The sequence below is a fragment of the Lindgomyces ingoldianus genome, assembly GCF_010093535.1.
Source record: "Lindgomyces ingoldianus strain ATCC 200398 unplaced genomic scaffold BDR25scaffold_27, whole genome shotgun sequence".
NCBI lineage: Eukaryota > Fungi > Ascomycota > Dothideomycetes > Pleosporales > Lindgomycetaceae > Lindgomyces > Lindgomyces ingoldianus.
In genome coordinates, this window is record NW_022985188.1 from 464,027 (window position 1) to 475,461 (window position 11,435).

The 11,435-nt window shown below is 46.2% G+C and overlaps 4 protein-coding genes across 4 annotated transcripts; 1 reads left to right on the top strand and 3 right to left on the bottom strand.

The window, feature by feature from the left end:
• Positions 1-1,252: 1,252 nt before the first annotated feature.
• BDR25DRAFT_358143 (uncharacterized protein) lies at positions 1,253-3,881 on the top strand (the record flags this gene model as incomplete). Its single annotated transcript, XM_033695893.1, has 9 exons — positions 1,253-1,350; positions 1,390-1,458; positions 1,894-1,976; positions 2,026-2,215; positions 2,261-2,583; positions 2,635-2,706; positions 2,786-3,174; positions 3,226-3,633; positions 3,774-3,881. The coding sequence occupies 9 exons, from the start codon at positions 1,253-1,255 to the stop codon at positions 3,879-3,881; spliced, it is 1,740 nt and encodes a 579-aa protein (XP_033544718.1).
• Positions 3,882-4,054: 173 nt separating this feature from the next.
• On the bottom strand, positions 4,055-5,259 carry BDR25DRAFT_374150 (uncharacterized protein; the record flags this gene model as incomplete). The annotated part of the gene is made up of 2 exons (XM_033697310.1): positions 4,055-5,006; positions 5,059-5,259. 2 exons carry the CDS (start codon positions 5,257-5,259, stop codon positions 4,113-4,115), a joined length of 1,095 nt encoding a protein of 364 aa, XP_033544719.1. The 3' UTR covers positions 4,055-4,112.
• Positions 5,260-7,063: 1,804 nt separating this feature from the next.
• BDR25DRAFT_266319 (uncharacterized protein) lies at positions 7,064-8,387 on the bottom strand. The gene is made up of 5 exons (XM_033686977.1): positions 8,166-8,387; positions 7,954-8,100; positions 7,308-7,883; positions 7,156-7,250; positions 7,064-7,091 (listed from the first exon to the last, which is right to left on the bottom strand). Coding segments are annotated over exons 1-5 (999 nt in total). The 5' UTR covers positions 8,345-8,387; the 3' UTR covers positions 7,064-7,089.
• Positions 8,388-9,708: 1,321 nt separating this feature from the next.
• BDR25DRAFT_233192 (ceramide glucosyltransferase) lies at positions 9,709-11,389 on the bottom strand (the record flags this gene model as incomplete). Its single annotated transcript, XM_033685431.1, has 2 exons — positions 9,709-11,251; positions 11,307-11,389. The coding sequence occupies 2 exons, from the start codon at positions 11,387-11,389 to the stop codon at positions 9,709-9,711; spliced, it is 1,626 nt and encodes a 541-aa protein (XP_033544721.1).
• Positions 11,390-11,435: the final 46 nt, after the last annotated feature.

Below are 11,435 nucleotides of genomic sequence, written 5' to 3' on the forward strand. Positions count from 1 at the left end.
TTTTTATACAAAGAAAGAGGGCTCTTAAGTACACATAGCCCCTAACGCACAGGCTAGATAGCTAACGTTTCAGGCAACCTAATTCAGCTGTACGCGTGTACGGACACAGCTGTACTTACGTACGGACACAGCGTCTATTTTATGCTTCTCTGCTATTATAAGCTTAAAAACACTATTACTAAGTTTATTTATAAGTAAAGAGGCACTAAAAATAACAGCACTAACTCTGCTATTTCTAGTAATGCTGCTCTTACTAAAATTATTACTAAAAATAAATAAAAGAAAGTTAATTACTTTTATAAGTTTTTTAAAGTTTTTTACTTTATAATAAAACGCCTTAAGAGTAAGAGCTTATATAAATCTTTATAGATAACTGTTGTTAACCTGCAACACCTATATACTAAGCTTCTCTAAATAAAGGATAAACTTAAAAGTAAAAGTAATAATTACTACTTTAAATCTAGCGTAGTATTTAGCATAGAGAAGTTGCTTATATACTAAAAGAAGTTTATTATAAAGCTGCTTATATCTTATTATTATGTTATAACTATTTTTAACTTTTAGCTTTATCTTTTTTAGTTTAAAGACTACTAGCGTAAGCACTTTTTATAGCATAAGAAAGCTAAGGCTTTAATAAAGGCTATTTTTTAAGAGTACATTAATACTAAGGTAAAAGTAAAAGTAGAGAATAATAAGCAACTACTATCTACATAACATAAGTTACTAGGTAGTAAGTATTATAATAAGGGCTTTAAGTAGACTTTTTTTATAGATATAAGCTTTCTTACTAGTAATTATTTATATAAAAAGTAGTAAAAAATAATAGAATTATAGTAATACTATAACAGTTACTGCAAAGATGTTACTATAGCTAAGAATAATAGCCCTTTATTTACTAATTTTTTTATATAGTAAAAATAAGTTAGACAGCTTGCCTATTTTACACTATATAAAATTGCCCTTAACTTCTTGTCTATTCTATTTATAAGCTGCAACTGTAAGAGGAGCTTTAGCAGTAGTAAAAAAACTATTACCTATAACAGAAATAAGCTCTTTAGCTTAATAATTAAGGCTTTTTAACTACAGAAAAACTAGCTATGTTAGCACTATGTTTATAGTAAATTATTATTCTTAGTAGACTATATATAAGCTGTTACAACATAACTTTTTATAAAATATTAAAATATAAAAGAAATGTAAATTATAACAGTTACGCTCTGTAAGTAGACTTAAATGTTATGCTTACATTAAAATGTACTTACAATCTAAGAAGTTACAACTATTAATTTGGCGAGTCGTAACGTATTACGTACGGTTAGGAACGCTGTCCTTGTACACTAAGTCTGCGCCGTGGAGCCAAACCTAGGAGGTCTAACGATTGCCACAGAGCTGGCTTTTGTGCTTCACGCGATACCTAAGTCTCTCTAGCCTCAGCTTCTTGCTCCCCAGCCAGACGTTGTCCCACTTAATAGTAAAAGAGACCCCAGCATTAAGACTACCTAGGAACTCCTTTAACAAGGCCTCTGCCCTAAGAGCTGGGGAACCCTCTAATAGAGTAGACCTTAATTTAGCAAGGCAACAAGAGCTAGTGTGATAATATACCTCACTTTGTAGAGAGGAGCCAGCTTAAGAGGATCCCTAGGAGGAGCTGGCTCGGGAGGATCCCTAGGATGAGGCTGTACGCTTGCCACAATAGAGGAACTAGGACATCTGTTAGCTTATAATGGACAGGAGTATAGGCAAGTATAGATTTAGGACAATAAACAGGGCAAAAAGTTAACTATTTGCATAAGATCCTACATCTCTATCCCCTAACGTCCCACAAACCTTAGAGTTTTTACCTAATTGTTACTTAAAAACGCGACCTTAAACACGCTGCTGACGCGTCCCTAGACATGTCCAATTAGGGTCTATATTGCTAGGAAATATTGACTTTTTAAGACGTACTACAGTACGTAGGGGCAGAGATGTGAGCCGTAAGTTACGGCTTAAAAAGCAAGTACGTACTTACTGCTCACGTGACAGTTACGTTCACGTACTACGGTTACGTACTACGGACTGTTGGAAGCGCTGCCGTCAGCAATTCTTCAGGTGCTTTGTCGTCCGGACGAGGTCTAGGCGAGCCAAAGTTCTACGTTAACGAAACACGGTTCAACGGTGACTGGGGGCGTCCACAGCGGGACGGCCCGGCACTCCGTGCTACCGCGCTGATCACGTACGCTCGATAGTTGCTTAGAACTAGCTTAGATGCGGACACAAGCGAAGCAAAGGAGAGGGTTTGGCCAGTTGCACAAAATGACTTGAACTACGTTGCTCGGTACTGGAATGACACTGGCTGCGACTTGTGGGAAGAAATCAGAGGATCATCATTTTTTACCACTGCCGTCCAGCACCGAGCTCTAGTTGAAGGGTCAGCGCTTGCTCAGGAGCTAGACCTCCCAACTGCAAGTTACAATTCTCAAGCCTCGAATATTTTGTGTTTCCTTCAAACTTTCTGGAATGGCAGGTACGCCATTGCGAACATCAACACTGCGATTCAAAGAACCGGTATTGATGCGAACACTGTTCTCACCTTCATTGCTAGTAAGTACTAGAAGCATCAATAAAAGATGGAAAAACCTAACTTTGCACTAGCTTTTGATCCGGAAGCCAAATGTGACAACACGCTCTTCCAACCTTGCTCATCCCGCGCACTTGAAAGTCTATGTTGACTCTTTCCGCCCACTCTACGCCATACATACCTAATCTAATTCTTCTGGGGTTACAACTGGCCGTTACGACGAAGATGTCTACTTTGGTGGCAATCCATGGTATCTCACTACTCTAGCTGTTGCCGAACAACCCTACGATGCTATCCAGCAATGGAGAACACTCAATACACTTACCATCGCTGACACCGACCTCTCGTTCTGGCAAATGGTTTACCCGTCAGCTGAAACTGGGACATATGAGATTGGGGACCCTGAGTTCAACACCCTGCTCAACGCAGTTCTCAGTTTCGTGGACAAGGAAGTAGAAATAGTTCACAAATATCTACCTTCATCCGGAGCTCTAGCTGAGCAATATAGCAGAGAAAACGGTACGGCTTTTTCCGCGCGCGACCTCACCTGGTCCTATGCCTCGTACGTGACAATGCGGGGTGCTCGCCTCGCAGCAACAAGCAACTACGCACAAGTCCCTTCATAAGGTGCAACGTCTATAGGCAACACCTTAGATACCTGCGAGGCCTCCTCCGCCCCGGGAACCTACACTCCAGCAGTAGCAGCGGGGGCTCCACCTGGCGCAGGAGGTTGTACAATCATCGTTACTTTTAACGTTAACGCTACGACCTTCTACGGCGAGAAGATATATCTGACAGGCAATACCGCCGACCTTGGGAATTGGAGCGCGTCAGATGCTCTGTCGGGAAGTGCGGTTGGATATACAGATCAGCGCCCGCTGTGGTCATTTGAACTCGAACTTCCGGGGAATAGTTCGATCGATTATAAGTACCTAAGGAAGGAGCCTAGTAGAACAAACATTTTGGAGACCACCAATCGCACGTATTCGATTCCGGTTTGTGCGAACCAGGCGGGGGGAAGTGCTATGGTTGAGGATGCTTGGGTTGATCTGACTAGGACACCGAGCCGGAGGGTTCGTTTGTTTTAGATGAGGGCTCATGAATACGTAATGTTGTGTTGTGTTAGGATATGATAGATCATAGTTTAAAACATATGAGGGAATAGACAATATGATTTAGTATGTAAGATTACTTCTCGCTGACTCGAGTCCAGCTCACCCAGTCGCTGCCAAACGTCCAGCTAGTTGGCTTGACCAAGACTCCCCTCTTCCTTCCCACGCTTACTATTTCGTTCCTGATTCTTTCCTACTCTCTTTCCTAGCGCGGGGTGTTTTCTACCTCGGCAAGTTGATCACCTCTGTCCTCTGGGGACAGTAGACGCGCTAACGCCGTCCTGAGCGGATGATATGATATTGGGCTGTCGAGCTCGAAATCGGAATGGATGCTAGCCTCCATCCAACTCTGAACCAAAATTCGCACTAACTTTAAGAAACCCCACAATCTCGTAGCGATGAGAAAGAACGAGTCGCAATCTTCCTTTTATCAATTATCCTTAAATCATAAACTTAGCCAACTCCCTCTCGACCTCCTTATCCCCCACCGTATCCACGATAGTATCCCCATATTCATCTCGCACCTTCTTCGGCGTCCTAACCGTCACCGTGGGCTTTGGATTCGACGACTCGGCGTCTGCGTCCAGTAAGCCAAACGCGATTAAGCGGCTCCTGACTTCGGTTTCGGTGTTTGCGTCGTAGAAAAATAGACCCAATTGAATCAGCACCTTCTCCAAGAAAGCTTTGAGGGTCGGGATGGTAGCAGCGATCAGGGCAAACTGCAACTCAACGATGGCCCATAGTGCAATCCCGACATTCGTCCTGAACAAGTCGCGACTGGTGTAGAAATACTGCAATTGAATGGTGCGGATGATAGCGCCTGCCGATGCAAACAATCCTAAGCCCATCATCACAGACAAGAACACCTTCTCGCGACGGGGCCGATTCAACTTTCGAATAAAAGTAATCGGAATAAACGAAAACATCAAATCAATGGTAACCTGGATACTCGAGAACGTAACAATATTCGCATTGATTGTGCTCTTGGCAAAGCACTTCACGGGTCCCTGTCGAAATACCCGCGGATCCCAGTACACGCTGAAAGGGCGACATTGCGTGAACTGAAAGACCGTTTGGACGCAGGCAGCGAGAATGAGGAAGGCCATAAGGGAGTAGAGGAAGATTTTCCAAGGCCGTGATTGGCGCTTCACACGGAGTAGAAGGCAGGCGACGGAGAGTTTTACGAGCGTTATCCCCCAGTACCAGATGACTTGTGCGATGAAGAGGAGCTCAAGGGCGATGCGGCGGCGAGCAAAGGCGACAAAGACAGCATGTCGACCTAGACCATAGATTACGGCGCCGAAGAGGAGGATATAGTTTACTATTGCGAGGAACTGGCTTGAGTTAGTTCTTGATTGTTGCTAAGGAGAGGCTTCATGGACATACGGTTGATGCTATCACTGTCCAGTCATCCCAATGCAGCCTTGATACTGGCTGTACTCTCGACCACAGTCTTGCTGCTAGAAGACCAAGCGAAGTAAAAAGAAGCGCACCTCCAACACCAAGTAGAATCGGCGCCGTGGTTGTATCATTTGGATCTTTCCGGAACTGAGGCCTGTTGAGGAAATTGGGTTTTGAGTCGTTCATGTTGTCGTATGGTTGCGAGGGCTTCTCATCCGCCTATTAACACGATATTAGAGAAGTGTGTGTATATGTGGAAGATGAGTATAGAGAAATAACAGAACCGCCAGCGGTTCGAAAGTGGCATTCCTGAACTTCTCCTCCGGTCCAGAAAAGATTGAACGAAGAAGCGCTCCTCTTCCAGAAACCCACCAGAAGTTTCTCTGACAAAAAGGCCTCCCCAAACCTGAACCTACTTTCTACCCTTCATGAACTAGCCAGCGTTCGCTTTATCGTTCTTCGTCCTGCATGATACTTGCACCGTTCTTGGCCTTCTCCACGAATCGTCCGCAAATCAGTCGGAAGGCATCAGTCCCTCAGTCACACAACATTACCTCTTCAACGCGTCTCATTTGTTGCAGAATCGACTCCGAAGTACGGATTCGCTAAATGGTTCGGGATGCAGTGCAGTTGGTCTCAGTCACGTTTCATCGCTTCAACCTAGACCCCTGCACCCCACAAATCAGTGCACCTCGTGGACTGCTTGGAGTCCCCGTACCTCATGTTAGAAGTGCCGAAGTGTGAATTCCCGTCGTGGAGTTCATGCGGATAATAAAAATGGCCCTATATTGATTAGCGAACCTCCTCCCCTAGCTGATGTCGTGTAACTAAGGGTGGAGTGTCTTACATAACCTGGTCGTCTTGGCAAGAGATCAATACAGTTACACAACCGCTGGAACGACATGCCTCAGGATCTGTCAGGTGCCTTATGCAGTGGCTGTATTCTGTAGCTAGTCGTTATGTTCGACCTATCTTGGAGGAGTTCGGCGTTGATTATGGAAATAAGGTTCAGCCACGTTCACTCGAATGGGAGAAACCCGACCCCTTCGCTGTTCTCGGATCGTTTGAAGCAGTTTGTTGGGGAGCTCCTTGTTTAGGAACGCATCGCTTGGAGGGTTGTGGCTGAGGTTCAGCTTTCGGCGCTCGGCTCCAAGAATTTTTGTTCGTTGAACTAATAATCTGCTGCGAATCGAGTCACACTCGCTACTTCGTAGTTCAACTCCAGGTCAATGTCATGCCGTGAGGTATAATTGCTGAATGAAAGTCTTGCATAGTAGCAAAGTCAGCAACAAGGAAACTCCTTGTACGTGAGCACATCGCTTAGATGCTGACGGCACTGATTTTCGATGCATTCTTGATCTTGATGCTTCTTTCAAGGTTGTTCGCTGTACTTGTCATCGATTTCGTAAGGCTTAGGAACTAGGCATTGCTACAGTTTGAGATAAACTCCTTTTGAGATAAAGTTCATATCTAGAGAAATATGGGTATGTTTTCAGATAACGGTCTACGGGTCTTCCGGACATGATTCTAATCAGGGGTCCAAGTAAAGTGAAGATGATATTGGGTATCGATAGCGAAGAGAGACATACATGCTTACCTCCCTGCGACGTATCAGCATTGCCCATTCTCCAAGCACACTAGGGATCAACCTAGAATTTCATGGCCACTTCGTCTGAAGCAGTGGTCTTCAGGCAAGGGGAAATGGAGTGTCAATTCTCAAACTCTTAATGGAGATGGAGGCATGTAGAGAGATTTGCCACTACCTAGAGTACGAATTGGATGTGAGGGCTGATGTGTGTATGTATGCTAATTGTTTGGGCTGCAACGTACCTTCTTTAGGACTTGACTACCTCGTGGAGAACCTTCGCCTCCAACATCCTCCACAAAGAGGAGGTACTTCGCCCCATGAAGACCACTAGCTAACAGGATGTTTTTTTAAACGCTTTTAGTTAGAAATATCTCTTAAGAGCAGTGTCCAAGATTTAATGGAGGGAAATATATCTATCTATATTTATCTTCTGCCGTGTTTCATCAGCAGGTGTGGAGTGAATCGACATACTATTGAGTTTTGGGGCCACTCACATGGTACACTGCTACTTGAACTAATATTTCCCTTATTCAAAGGAGGTGGAGAAGTCCCATACAAATCCCGATAACATTGCTCCATATCTGGACAGCTTTAAGGCGCATTAGCAAACCTCTCTTGACTGATGGATCAACAAAATTTGACTTACAAAACACTCTCTCTCCCAAAAATAACATGCCAAAGGTACTCAAACACCCTACCAGAAGTATAGTCATTGAGGGGGGTATCTAGCAACCACTTCAAAAACCTTTCATATTCTTCCTTCGGCCTCTTTAATACTTGTTCTCTTGAAACGGCAAATTGCGCGCAGCAAGGTGCAGCAAGAACCTGGGGCACATTGTCGTTTCCGAAGAGTTCAGCCCACGCATCCACCATAGCGCGTTCCTGTGGCTTTAGCGGACTCAATTCCTCATCGGGTCGGAACGGCTGAATTTCCGCTGGACATCCTGGATTTAGAATACATCGGAGGTTTGCATAGCCGGTTTTCTGGATGAAATCAATATGCAGGGCTTTGATGGTGGCGACGTTATCGAAGTTTAGATCTTCGACATCGCGGGATCCATGGTCGTGGTTTCGATGACTGTGTAGGAATACAATGGTAGATGGGAGATTAGAATAATTCTCGATGATGTAAGTAAGGTAGGCGCTGGCTTCACGGCCTTTATTCATGCTTGTGTGAAGGGTCGCGTCGGGGTCATCGACAGTGTAGATGGCATTCTGCCAACTTCAGCCACCGGGTTAGTTAGCTGGCGTGGGGCAAGTAGGGTATGGCATTAGCTTCGAGGCTGGCTTACTCGGGGAAGTTTTCAGACACCCAATTCGTGTCCTCGGATTTTAATTTCGCAACTACGAGAATCTTGTCCGGGGTGATTGCTGGGGAGGTCTCCAGGGCGATGTCCGCGGTGGTTTTGGTGGCGACAGAGTCGGGCAGAATTTTAGAGCTGATATTTAATTAATTCTCTTGTGAACATGAAGCGCGGTGCAAATGAATCCCCGTATATCGTACCTGGGAGTTTTCGCAGGGGAATCCGTCCGATTTTGAAACAACTCCTCTGCATGCTGAGTGCCGTTGAAAATGGCGTGTATCCTATAAGCAGTGAAGGGTCGGAAATTGAGATGAATCATAAGGAGGAAGAAGACGATCGCGATCGACAAAGCGAACGCCCGTCGGCGCAGGGGAATCATACGTCTGAGAGCTTAATGATAGCGAGGACTTGGTATTCTTGATGAACTACTCCTTAAATGTGTCTTTGATCAAAGTGGTGGATGTGGTGCTTCTCATATCTCACTGCCCACCGTGCCACCCTTGGGTTGCAGCCACACGCTACTGCGCCTTTTTCCAATGTTGACGAATGGCGATGATAGTTGAACGCCATTTCAGCCTCCCCCTATTCTTCGAGTTTACCTTTCCATTTCTCTCTTTTGCTTGTCACAGAACCTTGTTCGCTGACTGTATCGGTATTGGGGCTTGATACTACCTTTAATCCGCCGTCGCATTGTACGCAGGACGTTTGGTGAGTGGAAGTTATGAGCTGCTTGGTGGAGAGGGATATAGCTTGTGTCTTCCGCCTTCGTTCAGCCTAGATTCTTCATTCTATTACTCTCCGGGACTATATTGTTCGAGTTTATACTCGAGCGCATGCAGTTCATCCCTAGTCGTAGGCCTAATAATTAGTCGCAGGCACTGAAACCATTGTGACTTGCTGTTCTTTCCCCCCACAGCTTTCGCATTTGCAACAAGCGAAAGCTAACCGGATTGTCAATGCACAATTTCTCCTGCTAGGGTGCAAATAAAATTTATCCTTGGGAATCAACTCTAAGATATACATCCGGATTCACTTCAGCAATCTCACTTACGCTACAAGAATCAACCGCAACCGTTGGTAGATAGTTGGGCCGAGAGGAGGAATAAATGAGTATAGGATTCAGATCAGATTTAAGGTAGCTGGTCTCATGAGTTTCGGGCTCTTAATGATCAAGCATTCTTTGGTAGCTAGCAGGGCATAATTAGGGTGATCCGAGCAGGCCACAACAACGATTCTGACCAGTTCCTTGTCTGCTTCAAGTCATATATCCAATACTGCTACCAGTAAAGTCACAGCGACTGGTGCAACATCATCTTCCAGCATAAGTGCGCCCCCGCATGATGCTCTATCCGTCGGAGCCAAAGCAGGGCTCGACGTTAGTGTTGTACTTGGAGTATCATTGGTCGCAACTATAGTGTACCTGGCAAGAAAAATCGGCCGCGGGCCTCGTATACAAGGCCCCTCAAGGGCTGATTATCTGCCGGAGTTCGTACAACCGACAGATAATGTACATAGGCGGAACGGGTAAGATCTGGGAGTATAGGTAGCGGGTTTAAGACAAACCATGCTAAGAAAGAGAACCTTGAATATCAAGCCTTCCCCACTGTATTATTAACTCCCACCAAATACCTAACCATCTACCAATACTCCCCTAAAGCTTCCATGCCATGTCCATAATGCCAATAGCTCGAACCCACGATACTGTACCAACACAGCCAAAACACCCACCGCATTGCTGCTACCTTACTTCTTGGGTAGAATTTCATGAACCTTCATATCCATACCCACCCAGAAGCTCTTCCCCCTCCAATTAACAGTGACACCGCCCCAAAACGCCCAAACCCAGATCGGCAATGCTGATATCTCTCTGATTATCCACGCAAACCAAAATTGTCGGAAGCCTCTCCTATTCCCAGCCAGTAACCCTGGGGTTGACTGGCCCTTGTTGTCGAGAAGTGGTTGGTGGGAAGACGGGGATGAGCGCGTACCGGGCGAGCGTTGAGGGAGAATGAAGTCTGGAGTGTCGGAATCAAGTTCAACGGATTTGGCCGAGTGTAGGAGGAGGTATTGGAGCCAGTCAACAAGACACCAGACTATCATACTACAAAACCAGACCATGAAGAAAGAGGACCAGGTCGAAGATATGCCGAGATTTGCGAAAGATGGTAAGGTGGTGAGCGCATACGCACCATACAAGCCGTGAACGATAGCTTCGGTACCAGGCTCGACGAACGTAGCCAGCGTAACTGTGAACTTTCGAACGCGCAACCACCGAACACGCCGAGAGATAGTAGCAGACACGGAAGTGTGTGAAATGGGTTGGAAGCACATGTCTCCAAAAAGCAGGGAATGTTTTCCAAACGCCTCTACATGTTCGCCTGGAGATGGCTGATAGCCTGGCTGTTCGAAAGCCTGGGGTTTCTTCCACAGCGCGTCCCCGATTAGATGGTCTTCGCAGATGTTATCGGAGAAGAAGTCGATCCCTGGGGCACGGTCCGGATTTCCCTGGGTCAGATAGTTGAGGTGGGAGCGGCGGAACATGTTGCTCTTGCCGACACTGCAAGGCGCTACGAGGACAGTATTAATGGCGACGTAGAACTTAGCATGCGCACTTGACAAGAAGGCTTCGTCCAAACGTCCGCCTCCTCGTTGTAACAGCCTCTTGAACCTTCCGCGAGAATGGTTGCGATGGTCAGAGCTCGTGCTTGCTGCAATGTCGCCATCCAACACTTGTTCCCCACCAAGTAGTAGCTTCCTTTCCTCGGTAGAAATGCCTTCCCCGTCCATATCAATCGATAAGGGCAGCTGGTGTACAAATTTGAACGGCTTCTCCCCCCCATAGCCACACAGCAAATCCACCATGCGTCCGCATACGCCTTTGCCAACCCAGACATTGCAGTCAATGACCCAGACAATGTCACCTTTTGCCTCTCTGTACGCACGACTCATATTCCTGATCTTAGGATTCGGTCCCAGCTGCAGCCCGCTTCCATGATTATTCGCCAGCGGATCCTCCTCCTCAACAAGAATCTTCGCATCGAAGCCAGGAAAGTCGCGCATCAGGCGGTCGAGAATCGGGAAGGCGGGGTCAGACCGTGAGGATACGCAAAAGTATATGGTAAGCTTGTTCCTCGGATACGTCTGCCGGAATGTCGCGGCAAGGCACTCGTAAAGCCGGGGTTCGAGGCCCTTCGCCGGTCGAATAATCGTAACATGGGGGAGGTCCTCTTCTTTGAAGCATCTGAGGCAGCTCGCGGGCTGCGGTCTCTTGGAGTAGTATCGGCATCTGGCAGCTGTTAACGTGTCGAAAGCTCCAACGACGCGCTAATGAGGTCGCTCACAATTGGGTGAAGCCGATGGCGCACACCAACCACACTACGATATACCACATGAGGCATATCGCCGCAATAATGATGCGCACCATGGAGACATGGCCGGTCTCAGAATTCGGGAGCGGTGCGCGACGCATG

Excerpts from the sequence above, each read along its gene's own strand:
- BDR25DRAFT_266319 (XM_033686977.1), bottom strand. The coding sequence starts at position 8,344 with ATGATTCCCCTGCGCCGACGGGCGTTCGCTTTGTCGATCGCGATCGTC. Across the intron at positions 8,101-8,165 it reads TCCCCTGCGAAAACTCCCAG|CTCTAAAATTCTGCCCGACT; the intron begins GTACGATATACG and ends ATTAAATATCAG. Across the intron at positions 7,251-7,307 it reads TTTGGGAGAGAGAGTGTTTT|CTGTCCAGATATGGAGCAAT; the intron begins GTAAGTCAAATT and ends TGCGCCTTAAAG.